We start from the raw sequence: 14,963 nt of genomic DNA, 5'->3' as shown, positions 1-14,963 counted from the left end.
GTTTCAGCTTTAGGTAAAGGTTAGTAAGGCAGAGAGTCAGCATTGTAGACCGTGATTAAGATTTTACAAGTTTATTTCTTTTCTATTTGCTGTGATATATGTGTGTTTTATTTAGTTGGCAAGTAACTTGTAGCACGTTCATTGTGATTCAATTAGAAGCGTTGCATTGTCTTCATTGTTGCACTACAATGCCCACCATTGTCGTCAACAGCGTTTTTTGAGGATGGCCATTGGTATTTGCTTTCAATCCACGCCACAACAAAAATGCAACACTTCTTATTATATCATAATGAACGTACTGCAAGTTACATGAAAAGAAAAGTTAGCTGTGATCTTTGGAGAGTAGGCCATGTTAAACTCCGTCGGCTTCACAAACTTGAAATGGTATTCAACCGTAAATCCTGCAATCTCGTCATTTGGGTCCGCGCTTAAGTTGATCATTACTAGACTTTGATGTTTGCTAAGGAAACACTTCGTTCTGAAAGTGTCGGCAGCAAATTATACTACAGCGCTTGAAACATGTGCATCGAACAGTTCAGCAAACAGCTGACAGGCACAGAACAACAAATGTTATCAGCATGTTCGGTATGCGTGCGATAAAATTGTAAGAGCGTGATTGCTCTTTGGTCTTTCCCACTGGCAACACGTCTGGCAATGATTAAATGCTGGATAATTAATCGGAAATAGTCATTTGAGCATTGTTAGCTTCAGTATTTGTGTTTTAGTTTACAATACGAGCTTAAAATGCGCACTTTGATGACGTCAGAAAAGCAAAACAAAAATTTAAATGTTGATCATAGGACTTGTTGAACGAAAACTAGTTGAACATATAATAGGTAAAATATCTTTTTTTAGGTGTAGGCTGTTAGTAGTTGTCAGCATAATGGACGACGTAATAGAATATGACGATTACAGGCCAGGCCACATGCACCTACGGCTGAATGTAAACAACTGTACGACAAAAGATATTTTCGACGATACAATCGACCCAGTTGCCCCTGATCCGCCTGATGGAATACGGTATGTTTATAACTTCTGTGGTATTGGTGAGTTATGTCATGCATAAGACATATAAGCTGATTTCCTTAATGAAGTAACTCCAAAAGCTGGATATATTGTCTTGCGGTTGCTATCCCGGCAGTAAACGTTGAGTTTGAACCTATATGATATATAGGCAAAGATGAGCCGCATAAGCAGCGTCATGCAGTCCATGCAGTAAAGTTACAGTCGCTTTACTGTGGTCATTTATCTATGCTATACGAGGTCACTGATTAAACAAAACAACATAGAGGATTTCTTCTTCATTTTTATCTTTACCGACGCTACAGATATCCTCAGCGATCTGTTTTTTGTTTGTTTATGTAGACACGAAAAGTGCCGACAAAATTCGCGAACACGTGACCTCACGTTTCGCTACCAATCCCTTGCGAGCGATTTACATGATGAAGACATACCGGATTACGCCGCTGCTGAAAATATGATGGGGGTAATTAAAATTCCATTGCTTCAATTACTTCATCGCCGCGAGATAGTCGCAGAACTAACAAAAAATTAAAATCATTAACTTTGAGTTGGAAATTTTATGTAATCCATCCGTGCCCTGTCGTCAGTGTAAGTTTTGTTTATTCAGCTTTCACAAGAAACAAATTGTATTCTTCTTTTTTAATCTTATGTTTAGACAAACAGGTTTAAAATATTTTTACAGATGCTTGCTTTTCGTTTGGACAAGTTGAAGATTGCCGTCGAACATTTTAACTCGGTTCTAGAGCAAGACCAGGAGAATGTGAATGCCTTGCAAAATCTCGCTCAGTCCTACTCCAAGCTCAATGATCCAGAGCAAGCTGATGTTATGTCCAGTAAGGTGAGCAACATATTTTCGCCTGATTTCGTGGCAAGCTGTTTCAGTATTAGACATCAGTACTCATTTGGTAAATATGTTTACATTTTAACAAATAACTAATTCTAAATACTCTGATGAAGATGTTTTGATTTTTAATATATTATATATTACAAAAGTATTCCAAGCGTATTTATTGTTATGTTTTATTTTAACACTAAACGTCATAAAGAAATGTCTTCCAGTGATTGTACATACGCTCATATTGTTTTCCTTGCTCTAACGAAAATTAGACAATATCTAGTAAAAGGTTTTTCTACGATTTTTATGTCAAAGCAACGTCTGGTTTTAGGTGAGGATTCTTCTCGGACGTGGGGAAACACCCGTAAACGAGAATGACATCAATCATGTGATGGCGCGAAGCCTAGCTGAGCACGCTTACGCTTACGCGTACGACGTTGGACTGAACGAAGTCAACGAGCAGAAGGAGAGGTTACTCAACTCGATTACAACTTACGACAGGGCAATGAGTATTGGGGCAAGGTGTGTGTTTGTGTTCATGAAGGTTTATGAAACGTTTTGTTAGAAGTCTTGAAGAGAAAATCGTTTTTTTGTTTGAATTTTGTTTGAATAACTTTTGCCCTTTGGCAGCGTTGCAGTAGATTTAACGTCATTCAAATGTTTTAACTTTTAGTGCTTACTTTTGAAAAATCAAACCCGTGATACCAAGACCAAACGAATTGGAATATCTATGCTTTATATAAATATTTGTAAGTTTAGTTTCACATACGCAGAAAACAAACAAAAGAGCCTTTTGCCAGTAACAAGGACTAAGTATATATGTTTCGCTTGAGGACATCGTCAGTATCGCTTATTTAAAAAGAAGCTGTCCGCAGATACCGCTCTTTCAAATTTACGTCTGTTTTTGTATCACTCATGAATCAATATGTTTTTCAATCAATATAGTTCCATTCTACTGGAAGAACGACGGCGTTGGTATTTCGTCATGGCAACCGTCTTCGTCCGACTGGACACCCTCATGTCTTGGTCACGAGACCCGGAGAAGGCGAGGTTACCTGGGTTTAATCGTGCCGTTCACCTCCTAAAGGAGGTCTCCAAATCGGAACGACTTTACCACCGCGTATTATCCTGGGCTTACCTGGGTACGTTTTCCGTCTATCGACGCAAAGGAAAAGCAAATATTAAAAACTAGTTTGTATAAGCAAGTTATGAGTTAATTTGTGACAGCGAATTGTTGTATTGTAGGTATTTTGATGGAACGCCAGGCCACATTCGAAACAACACCTATGTCGATTCATGATTGCGGCTACACTGGCACGGAACCATTAGACTGCTACAGCAAGGCGATTCAGATGGCTGAAAGGCAAACCAACGTTCTTAATAGGCTTGCAAAGGTAAGAACTAAGTGCAGCAACTAGACCACTGATTCCCAACTCGAACTACCCATATCCAGAAAAAAGAAAGAAAGAAAATCTAATTCATGCTACACAATGTCCTACAAAATTTGACAAAGTTTATGAAATCCAATTTTGGCATCAAAATTCAGCGCCCTTATTAATTGGTCCAGGCAGATCGTAACGTTATTTATACATCTTTAATATGAGTTGCTTCTCGCTGTTTATACCTCAATATGAGTTGATTCACGCTATTAACACCGAATTAATTGGGTAACAGGTGTTCCAAGTTATGGGAAAATTCGAATTAGCGGTCGGGACATCGACCATGTCCATTGAAACTACAAGTGACGATCCTCTTTCCAATTTATCACCACTACACTGCCGGGCTAGAGTTTACACTTCCATGTACATGCGGGTAAGTGTTAACGTCGGTTTTGTTAGTATGATTAACCAGTACACTATCTCACTTGTGATAGTCCCACATGCTTGTTAGTGCCTTCTATGAAAGGTACACTAAATTTGGTGTTTTAAACGTTGTGATTATAAACAGCTGCACTGGAGAAACCTTACTGGTCGAAATGGTGTGTACGCGGGTCTGCAGCTCTCAGTTTTGGTTTTTATTCTATCCTGAGATTTTTCAAGCCATTGCATGTGTCCTATATATAGTGCATATATGGACAGAAGCTGAATATAAACAAAGGGAAAATTTCGGCAATTGATAAAACTGCATGAAAACAAATAGCCTACATAGCAGTACTCTAGCGTATAAGCCGGGTGTTTGTGTTTAAAAATGCAAACTGTTTAGTTTTTTGTACGTAATCGTTCACGTTCATGTAGGATTTGAGGAAGAGTAAGCATGGTTCGAGCACAATGCCTGAGAGGTCTCTGTTGGAGAAAGCAAAGGTCGACTTGGAGCAAGTGATACAAGTGTCACCTGGCCTCAGGCCCTACATGGATATTGGACAGGTATTGATGAAGTTGCCATGCAGTCCGCATTGCTAAGATTTGTCCTTATTTTCGTCTTAGAAAATACGAGTGTGTTGTTTATAAGATTTGTCCATTTGTTTTGGAGGCCTTACTTTTTAAGTATTTTTAAGCTATTTCGGCCACAGGCATTCGTATTATTAATATTTTTTGACGCAAACAACTTAAATACAGGCCTTTTTCGTTTATTGTCAACATAATTTGTCCACCATACCCATATCACGATCAAAAACACCGGGTCATCATGCTGAAATACCAATAAAACGTATAGCATCAGTAAAGGTTAATCGTATTTCGCTTCAATCGTCCTCATTTTCTGTTTCACATCGATGCAGCCCTGGGTTAGGACATACAACGTTTACTTTTGACATAAAAAAGACGTCATGCTGATTTGTTTGTGTTATAACAAACACTGCATACGCGACAGGTGTGTTACTACATGGGCGTGGACGCGATCAAGGAATCGTTTGTGGTCAACGAAGACTTTCTCAACACTGCGTTGATCTACTTTGCAAAGGCACTCGACTGCGAAATGGGTGGACTCCTGCCTGAGTTGCAACTATTAAGAGGAAAATGTCTGCGTATGAAGGTCTGCGTTTTACTGCAACTTTTAGTTCTTTTTTTGTCAAATTGCAGGACTTTTTTTGTTATTTTTTTATTTTTCTTGTTAATCGATTCTGGGAATAATACTCTACTGGCCCTGACGATTTCCACCTTATGTGTAATTATGTCGCAATAACAGAAACGTTAATTTTAGGCTAAAATATATCTGTCTTGGTTTTTAGATTGTTTTTATAGACATTGAGGATGCTTGTTACAAAAGCGAAATATATTTGTCTGACATGCCAAGACTGATATATTTTAGAATGAAATTAACGTTTCTGTGATTGTATGACATAATTAAGCCACAAGCTGTTTTTTCCCCTTGATGCAAAACGCCGAAAAAAACATTATTGCATGACGCACGTGTTGCATGAATAAATAATTGTCATAGTTTACCAAATACAAAAATTCACTTTCCAATACATACTTGAATAAATATAATGACGGTATTGCTACTGTAGACCATTGAAAGGACATTACCGGACTTTGCTGTTAGCTCCATGACCAACAAAGTCTTGATAACGGACTATCTTTTGTCGTGCAAGGTCGTTTGATATATATTTCGCCCGAGTAACAAAGTTAAAAGTATATGCATGTGGATACTAGACAACTTAGTTAAGTTCGCAATTATTTGTTGTAGGGAGAAGAACGTAACGCCCTTGAATGCTTTAAACGGGCAATAGAACTGGACAGAGAAGGTTCAAAGAACACACAAGCATTTCGATGTCTTATAGAAACTCTCGTACAATGGTAAGTTAAATAACGGCCTTGTATGCTGGATAATCTGACGCATTCAGGTGTGGTTTGCCATTTTCGCATGATGTTAGTGGACAACTTACAAAATATTTGAAAAACCGAACAGAGTATAGCAGCACAGTTTATCAAAGTCTTGACTTTATCAAAATCTGACTTCAGTTTTCAAACCTTTGGCCAGCCATGCACGTAACCTATTTTGCGCACATTTTTCTTCCAGGTACTGTCACGGTGGCGCTGCGAAACGTGACGTCATTATAGCGGATGCCGACCAGTGGATTCGAATGGCACTGGGAAAGTTCGACAATGACGTCATCGTGAGCGAACTTCGATCTCTCTCACACGTGTATACGCACGAGACGCTCGAGCTGTGTAAGGGAATGATTAAAAGCGGCAAGATGGCGCTAGCGAGGCTTTGCTTCTCCATGTTTCCCGCCTCTGCCGCTACGGATTAAGCTCCGTTCGTTGCAATGCTCGCTGTGGCCAGTTGTGCCCTGCCGGTTGCGAGTTAGGTGTTTTCCACAGAAAATAGTGTACGATCTCATGCCGGGTGCCGACTGAAGGTCATGATTACAATAGGTGTAAACTTGATGGAAGATTTGGTAATTTAATTTGGAACCATTTGTGCTGCTCATTGCCTGACGCGCTCAGCTTACATTTAATGCACTTTACGGCGACGTGAGCATAACTTAATACAATCAGTCAGGTTACCACCATAGTCCGCTTTGAAGTTTTCGGTCCTCATTTTGATAGGTATTCAAGCCGAACTGCATTGCTGGTTGAGGACGCCTTATTTCTGCAATACCCTGATTTAATTTTACTTGAAATATCGTAATGTTTCAGTCTAGTTCAACTTTTCGTTGCGACTCATTTTTGTGAGGGTGTATAGTATACGCTCATTTCTGTGTTTCACACTGTAATACTTTGTTCACATCTTTTTGTTTTGTTTCACATAATCTCTCGTTTATTCCAGTATATTTTATGATTTTTTACATTTTTATGGCACTTTTATGAACTCAAATATGTCAACTTTAAACGCGCAGATCACGTACAGAGTTTACATTCGTTATAAATATAACAAAGATTTTTCTGTTTGTGTGCAATTAGTAGTCTTTCGGTTTAGGCACACTTTAGCTGTCACAAAAAGCTGAAGTGTTGTAGTACACACAACGCAATTTCATACGCCACCTATGTTACATAGACTATAGTTAAAATGCAGATTGTACGAAGTGAAAGACAGGAAAACAAGTATATTTCCTGTGTGATTAGTCTGAAACGTAGACAAATTCACTTTTGTAATATTTTCTTTTCTGGTTCAGCATTCCACATAGGTTCGAGTAAATCTAACGACGCTCGCGCGTTTGAGACCCCGCTTTGAAACTAGAAATCAGAGCTTTGTCACAAAAGTTCAAATGTATTTTAACTTAGCCTCAGCTGCCTACGTATACCCAGTGGTGGAATTCAGCCAGTTCACACCGGCTCTCACGAAATTTTATGAGATCAGCGAACCGGTTAGCATTACTGGTTACTGTCAATATGAATTTTTGTAACAGAACCCGCTGAAAAATATGACCGAATGACAAACAATTTGATTCCCACCACTGCATATACCCATGATTATGTACATCTTACCATAGAAATCAAAAACATTTCATGAAGAATCACTCAGGCATTTAAATTTGCTGAGCAATAACTGTGGAAGCAGCTGATAGTTATAGCGGTTACAGTCATTACCCGAAGGTTCTGGAACGAGTTTGCTATTCGTTTTGGAAAGGGTTGATGTTTGTTAAATTTTTCTTGTACAGGTGGTGTACGGAACAAGGGTGTGTATTTTGGTATTGTTTCATTGTAATTTGATATGCAATTCAAATTCAAAGGACATTTTTGTTATTGGGAATGGAGAATGCTTGAGTATTTTTATTCTTGAAATAGTGTAAATCACACATTTCATGAAAAAAAATTGGTTAAATGCTTTATCACACAGGCAGTTATAATGAAACCGAGAAAAACTCCAAAGCGAGCTGGCAAAAGACAAAGAAAATCCAGTTTGACACAGCTTTCCTTATTGGATGAACCAAGTGGATCAGTTAAGAAAGTTAAGCCTGATACAGGTAAACATTCATCAAGGTCATCAATAAACTTGTCAAATAACAAAGGCCAAACCAATGAATCAAGAACCCCAGTTTCAAACAGATCTTGTTCACCTTCACTCTTTGAAAATGACGATGTAGACTATTTTTTAGAAACGAGTGGTCAAAATGCAATTGTAACCAACCACTCCGGCAATATCAACAAAGAAATCAGCATTTTGCAAGATTCCACTTTTGACAACATTGATTTGTCATTGTTGGAAGGTCAGTGCATTGAAAAACAAAGTAACACCGTTCATCAAGATTTTACACGAAGACTTTCCAAAGGTAGTGCTCGTAAAGGTAAGAAGCAAGCAGAAAGATCTCCGACTGCCTTTACTGATGGCAAACATGTTGTCACCTCCACACCAAAAGCTGAAAAATCTGTAACGAACCTTTCTGAAAGAATCCGGCAGAAATTGCAAAATAATGCACAGGTTTCACCGATGATTAAATCCATTAAAAGAGGAAGCAATAAACCTTATGATGACACAACATTTTATGGTCTACCGATGAAAGTGAAAGATTTATTACAATCTCTGAGAGGTATTAAAACCTTATATGACTGGCAACAAAAATGTCTCACAATGAATGGAGTTTTCTCTGGAGAGAATTTAATTTATTCTCTGCCAACCAGCGGTGGCAAAACATTGGTGGCAGAAATCCTCATAATGCGCACTATTATGTGCCACAAGCAAAATGCAGTCTTGGTTGTTCCGTTTGTTGCCATTGCACAGGAAAAAGTGCAGAGCATTGCAATGTTTGCGATGGAATTTGGTTTTCTTGTTGAAGAGTATGCTGGAAGCAAGGGTCGTTTTCCCCCACAAAAAAGAAGAAATAAGAATGTATTATACATTTGCACAATGGAAAAAGCAAACTCTATAGTAAACTCTTTAATTGAAGAAGGGAGACTACAAGAAATAGGTTTGTTTGTGATTGATGAGTTGCACATGCTAGGAGAGGGTGGAAAGCGTGGAGCAACATTGGAATCCATGTTAACAAAAGTCATGCACCAAAATGCAGACAGTCAAATCATTGGAATGTCCGCTACAATTGGAAACATACAAGACCTAGCGTCCTTCCTAAAAGCCCAAACATTCAGTGATGATTTTAGGCCTGTTGAGTTGTCTGAATATGTCAAGGTGGAGAACAAGATATATGAAGTAGACAGCAAGCGTTTACGGATGGGGGAGGAACTGGATCTTATTCGGACTCTTTACCATGACAACAAAGAATTGCAAAAAGCTGACTCTGACCATTTGTCCACTCTCATTAAAGAAGTTATTCCAGAACACTCCTGCCTAGTTTTTTGTCCAACTAAAAAGAACTGCGAAAATGTTGCTATTACCATTTGCAAACTCTTGCCAAATGCAAGTTTTAAACACAAAGAAAGCGAAAAAATGGCACTTCTTAATGAAATGTACTTGCAGACAGAGGGTGTTATTTGTCCTGTCCTGAAAAACACTATTCCATTTGGTGTTGCATATCATCACAGTGGGTTAACATCAGATGAAAGACAGCTAATTGAAAATGCATACAAGAATGGTACAATATGTGTTATCACTTGCACTTCGACACTTGCTGCTGGGGTTAATTTGCCTGCAAGACGAGTCCTCATACGATCCCCTTATGTCGGGCGGACTTTTATGAGCTGTGCACAATACAAACAGATGATTGGTCGTGCTGGAAGGGCAGGCATTGACACAAAAGGTGAAAGTTTTGTGATATTTGAATTGAGGGACAGGGACAAGGTACATGAGATGCTTAGTGGACACATCGAAATGTGTATGAGCAGCATGATGTATGATAATGGCAAAGGTTTTATGTCACTACTGTTGAACTTGGTTGGACTGAAAATAGTTAAAAGCAGAACAGAAATTTGTGATTACTTCCGAAACACTCTTTTTGGAAAACAAATTTCCACAATCAAGAAAATAAACCCAGATGTATTGGAATTTGCCGGACCAAATGTTAAAACAGAGTCTGATTTTGTTGCCAGCATTGTAAACAAATGTCTAAATGAACTATTTGGAATGAAATTGATATTCAATGATACAGCTTCTCCTGAAGAAGGCAATTTGCATATAACCACGCTAGGGTCAGCAGTGTACAAAGGTTCAGTTGATGTGAATATCAGTGAAATGTTATTTAATGATCTGGAGCAAGGGTTGCAGGGCTTAGTGTTAACTAACTATTTACATCTGCTGTATTTAGTTACTCCCTATGAAGCGGCATATGCTGTGGACCCAGATTGGCTGTCATATCTTAATGAAATGAATAATTTTTCACCAGAAGATGCCAAAGCGGCCTCTGCTATTGGGGTTTCTGAGCATTTTATTGCACTTAAAGCATCAGGAAGAAGGTTACGAAAGACTCAAGTGAATGAAATGATCTTTAGGCGATTTTATGTCACAATAATGCTTTACCAACTGTTTAAAGGACGCTCTATATGGGATGTTGCTTCACAGTTCGGCCAACCAAGAGGTTTTCTTCAAAGCTTATTGTCAAGTGCAGTGGCATTTGCCTCCAGCACTTTGCATTTCACACAAGAAGTTGAACAATTCTGGCCGTACCACGCCCTCTTGGAACGAGTTATGAAATCTTTGCAGTTTAGCAATGCACCAGAACTGACCACATTGATGGAAATTCCGGGTGTAAAGTTGTCACGGGCAAAACAGTTGCATAAATTTGGATACAGCAACCTTCACCAGCTAGCAACGGCGTTGCCAGATAATTTGGTTAGAGACATTCAGTACATGTCTTTTAAGCAAGCCCAGCAAATCATTGCTGCTGCCACAGTGTTACGTAATGAAAAAGTTAACACCCTTGAAGAAGAAATTCAGGACCTTCAATCAACAGCCAAGACCTAAACTCAATTCACTTGTTTGTTGTTTGACACTGTGACACATCACTTGTTATGACACTTTCTAATATTATATTCTTATTCAGTGCTGCTTCTCAATCATTTCGTGTTGGTATATTCTTGTGCAGTTTGAAGTTTCTTGTTGGTGAATCTATATGCTACATCTTCTGTTACACCCACACTATTGCTAAGATTTGCACTGCCAGCCTGAAATGACACTTCGTTTTTGACAAACATGTTTTTTTTTAACTATCCTCCATTCTATTTTCACAGAATTTATCATATTATATACCTCGTTTTTGTCTGTTTACTGAACTTAAACAAAAGTTTGTTTCTTTGTTATGTCCCATTATCGGCACGTTCCTAAACCACCTGATTATAGGTTGGATGAACCTTTACCTCCAGGTAAGCTATTGTGTATTTATGCTCTCCATGTCATGCAGAGGGGAAATAATACATTTTGCATATGTTTATATGGTATTTGCCATTATTACCACTCACGGTAGAAACATTTTTTTATTTGTGCATGTTATTTTTGTGATTTATGTGTGGAATTTATACAATTTTGGGGGCAGAGAAAATGTTATCATAAGTAATGTTTCCATTTTAGGAGGATAGCATGTGCATAACTGTATTGCATTTTAGCTGCCATGATTTACTGTTAAAATTAATCTGTATTCCTGTCATCCTTTTTACCAAGTGTGTACACTGAGTAAATGTTTGTACATAAACATTGCCTAAATGTGAGTTGTCCGTAGGTTGGGAAATGCGAATTGACGACAACTCACAATGGCCATTTTTTATTGACCACAATACCAGAACCACAACCTGGACTGACCCTCGGCCACCCAAGGTAACGGTTTCTTTGGTTTAAAGTTTTGTGCTTGGATGTGGTATAACTGCGTATTTTATATAATGTATTTTATGGTATATATAGTGTTCTAGTTTTTGTGACATCAAAATCGTCTTGTCAGTTGCAAGTATACATAGTGAGGTGTACGATAATGCACGGATACAAATGTTGTGCTTAAACTGCAAGGAAGGCAACCTAGGTGAAAGCCAATAGTATTCTATCAATGAAGTTTGAAGTTCATATATATATTCAATTTTCAAAAGTTCCAGTTATTTTAAAGATAATGAGCAGGATACGTAATTAGAATATCAGCGTTTACAATTGAGGGTAACAATGCGCAACAAGCAATTAATACACCAGACACAATACATTAGGCTGTCGAGTGAAGCAGCCCTTGAACGGTCCAGACCATTCTGGAACTGTCGAGGCTCGTCTGGCGCACTGTGACGTCATAGAGTAAGACTATATACTTATGCGCGCAGTCGCCTACCGTTATTTACTATTCTGATCGTTCTGGGCCGAGTGCCATTCAGCAGCTTAAACAGCTATTCAGTTTTGAGATATTTGTGATCGTGCGCAACAAAATCTGGTGAAGAAAAAAGTTGACTAACTATGTTTATTGATGTTATGAAGAGACAGCAAGCTTCAAGCCCAGTGTTGACAGTTCCCATGGAAGACGGAGAAATGAAATCGGTATGTACCGAAAGTACTGTATTGTAGATTCAAGTAAATGGCATGGCAGTGAAGTAATTCAAGAGTGTTGGTACCTTGTTAAAGTAGACATTGAAACTTTTGATGTCGCAGAAGTAATTTGTATATGTATTGATTAAAATTTTGTTAAACTTGTCGTAATCGTTAAGGTGTGTGCAGTACTTCGGTCAATCGTATGCAGAAGTACAGTGTGGAGTTGAATTATAAAAAAGGGGATTTTTGTTCGGTTCTGTTTAGGCCCACTTCAGTTGCGTGAATTATTTTGGGTTTTCTGTTATTTTCCATAAAAATTGTTGTGACATTGATCAGAAGGTCAGAGAAAAATAAGTTAACAAATAGGAGCACCTCGGCCCAAACAGTTTGGTTAACCCAGCCCTAGGTTTTAGCGCTCGTGTTGAAAAACCAAATTGATCAAAGGCACAACTAAATGATCTCAAAAAACATTTAATACCCTATGTTATGCAGACCAGCGCCAAACAGTCTCGAGTGATCCCGGTGCAACACGAACGTGCGCCACAACATCAGCAGTATCAACACCAATGGCAACAGCACGACCCAAGGCAAATGCCGCAGCCTCAGCACAATAGAATGCCTCAACCTGGCGCTTACCCCGGTCAAGGTAGCCAGTACCAGTACCAACAACAGCAGCAACCACAGCGGCAGCCTGGGCCTGTACCGCGCCCTACAACACAAGTACGTGCCTCTGGTAGTTCTATTTCAATTCCAGTGCAACACGTTGGACATACTCCAGCCTTTTCCGTTAGTCCCGAGCCTGTCGCCGTTGTCTTAGAGCAACCCGCGCCGAAGCCGATAACCCCAGATATAACTGACCAGGCCTGCCATAGCCCCTCCCCGTCAGTTTCCCAGCCCGCCATACCTCTGCCGTATGTCCAAGAGGCACCGAAAAATACAGCTGATAAATTATTGGCAAACCGGTCAGATTCTGAAAGCGTAGTCCTAAACGAGCCGATACCATTACCGTATGAAAGTGTCAGTAGCCCAAGTCCTAGTTCGTGTGATCTAACTGGTGTTGGCGTTGAGTCAGTCGTCGATGGACCAGAGGCCCCAGCACTACTTACACAGGATGAACCTGTCGAATCTCAATCCGATTTACTTCAAACCGAAGTGGAACTTTCCGAAAACGAGGTTTTGAACGAGAATCTGGCACATTTTGCTTGTGATCATGGCTGCTTCTGTTTGTTTTAATAACTAAGCATGCCTTGTCATTGTTTGCCACTAGCTTTACAAAAACGGTTGTGAACATTTTTATATATTTATCTCCTTTCAAGCATAGGTTATTAGTTCAATGTATTAATTCACAACAAATCTTGAAACGGGATACAGTTAATGTATGAATAATGTTTCTATGCAGTTAAAATCAACACTCGAATTTAATTTGAGTTTTAAACCTTACGTTGTTAAACGAATATAATTTTAAATGTGTTGCACCAATGCACCAAAACCATCATCAACACCTCGACGCACTGCCGGATCCAAAAGCGTCATCGTCGCCACGTAATTATAACGTCACAATCGCATTGCATGCGTTTTATCCCTGGGGCTTTCGTCGCCATTATTGAACCTTTAATTCAGCCTCCTGGCCGCCTACAGCTGTCTGTCACTTGTACCTGTGCACCCTTTAGATGGTTCGATACATAGACATTGCTTTGCTGTGTGACCTACATGCCTGGTGACGTCATGTGCAGTTGTTTTGCCGTGTTTAGTCAGGGTTGTGTTTGCCGTATTAAGCTTATATTACTATGAATGACATCACACGAGTTGGTGATTTTGGTACATAATGTAATTGGGCAATACTACTTAAAAGAATATTTTCAAGGTCCACAAAAGTACTAAATATCAAATTAGGCCTTTTTACTAAATAGTGTTCATTTTTCATTGTGTACGCAATGCTCACCTCTTTTGCAATCTTAACCAGATGCAAAAATTGACAACGTTCCTTTTTCATATTGCAGACTCAACAACCGAAAGAAAGAGTTGTTCCCATCAAAGTTGTCCACGAAACTCCCGGTGCCAAGCTACCATCACCATCATCCGGAATCCGCCCCTCTTCCTCCTCAAAATCATCCCCAAAACCGGCACAGAACGGCTCAAAACAACCAACATCTGACACTGTACCTCCCGTTCCCGACCGCCAGAACAAACCGGTAGAGAAGAAACAGCACCCGGCTGAAGATACCCAGGATCATCGTGTCGTGGCCGCCAACAAGAAGATCTCAGCTGTAACGGAAAACCTGGAGGCGATTGAGAAGGAGGTCGATGATTTCGGGGGGAAGAAAGGCGACAAGACGTATCTCCGCTTGGAAGAGATGCTCACTAAAAAACTTCTTCAACTGGATGAGGTCAGCGCCGCCGGAGCCCCTGGGGAGAACGATGTACGGACAAAGAGAAAGGCGGTGGTGAGGCGAATCCAACAAACCCTTGACATTTTGGAACTAAAGGGAATGTCGGAAGCTTCGGAGACACCAAACAATCCCCCTTCCTCAGACCAGTCCGGTTCCAGCGCTCAGGATGAAAACCAACTTAGTAACATGTGACGTCACGCTGTGTGAAATTATGTATTTTTTTAGATGCTATTAGACAATGGGTACATGCAATTGCTGTAATCCACACTGGTATTCGTCTTCGCTTACAAATAAACTTTTGTTTCTTTTTTGATTTGTCTGTAACTCGACTTTCTATCATTAGTATCATTGCCTGAATGTCAAAGCATTCGAAGTTCAGGCATAAAATTCGTTATTTGTGTCTAAGATTTTACCGATGAAAGCCGTGGTTTTTGCAACAGCTTTTTCTG

At 39.4% G+C, this 14,963-nt stretch overlaps 3 protein-coding genes across 5 annotated transcripts; all 3 read left to right on the top strand.

Moving 5' to 3' along the window:
* Positions 1-861: 861 nt before the first annotated feature.
* Positions 862-6,628, top strand: LOC145907485 (tetratricopeptide repeat protein 22-like). The gene is made up of 11 exons (XM_082994893.1): positions 862-1,020; positions 1,366-1,486; positions 1,706-1,861; positions 2,190-2,380; positions 2,804-3,000; positions 3,104-3,252; positions 3,533-3,670; positions 4,093-4,221; positions 4,667-4,828; positions 5,483-5,592; positions 5,816-6,628. The coding sequence occupies exons 1-11, from the start codon at positions 884-886 to the stop codon at positions 6,048-6,050; spliced, it is 1,725 nt and encodes a 574-aa protein (XP_082851019.1). The 5' UTR covers positions 862-883; the 3' UTR covers positions 6,051-6,628.
* Positions 6,629-7,364: 736 nt separating this feature from the next.
* LOC145899619 (helicase POLQ-like) lies at positions 7,365-10,862 on the top strand. The gene is made up of 2 exons (XM_082988485.1): positions 7,365-7,418; positions 7,580-10,862. The coding sequence occupies exon 2, from the start codon at positions 7,589-7,591 to the stop codon at positions 10,592-10,594; it is 3,006 nt and encodes a 1,001-aa protein (XP_082844611.1). The 5' UTR covers positions 7,365-7,418; positions 7,580-7,588; the 3' UTR covers positions 10,595-10,862.
* Positions 10,816-14,827, top strand: LOC145899622 (uncharacterized). Of its 3 annotated transcripts, none has more exons than XM_082988517.1 (4): positions 10,816-10,992; positions 11,346-11,440; positions 12,617-12,844; positions 14,125-14,827. In XM_082988517.1, the coding sequence occupies exons 1-4, from the start codon at positions 10,929-10,931 to the stop codon at positions 14,704-14,706; spliced, it is 969 nt and encodes a 322-aa protein (XP_082844643.1). In that variant the 5' UTR covers positions 10,816-10,928; the 3' UTR covers positions 14,707-14,827. The 3 variants fall into 3 exon arrangements, with proteins under 3 accessions (XP_082844643.1, XP_082844626.1, XP_082844634.1); XM_082988500.1 differs by having other exon boundaries at positions 12,617-13,297; XM_082988508.1 differs by lacking the exons at positions 10,816-10,992; positions 11,346-11,440 and adding an exon at positions 11,953-12,133 and having other exon boundaries at positions 12,617-13,297.
* The last annotated feature ends 136 nt before the right edge of the window (positions 14,828-14,963 follow it).

This window comes from Ascidia mentula, chromosome 1 (assembly GCF_947561715.1).
Source record: "Ascidia mentula chromosome 1, kaAscMent1.1, whole genome shotgun sequence".
Lineage (NCBI taxonomy): Eukaryota > Metazoa > Chordata > Ascidiacea > Phlebobranchia > Ascidiidae > Ascidia > Ascidia mentula.
The sequence above is the reverse complement of the archived record's forward strand: the minus strand, read 5'-3'. Positions and strand labels throughout refer to the sequence as shown.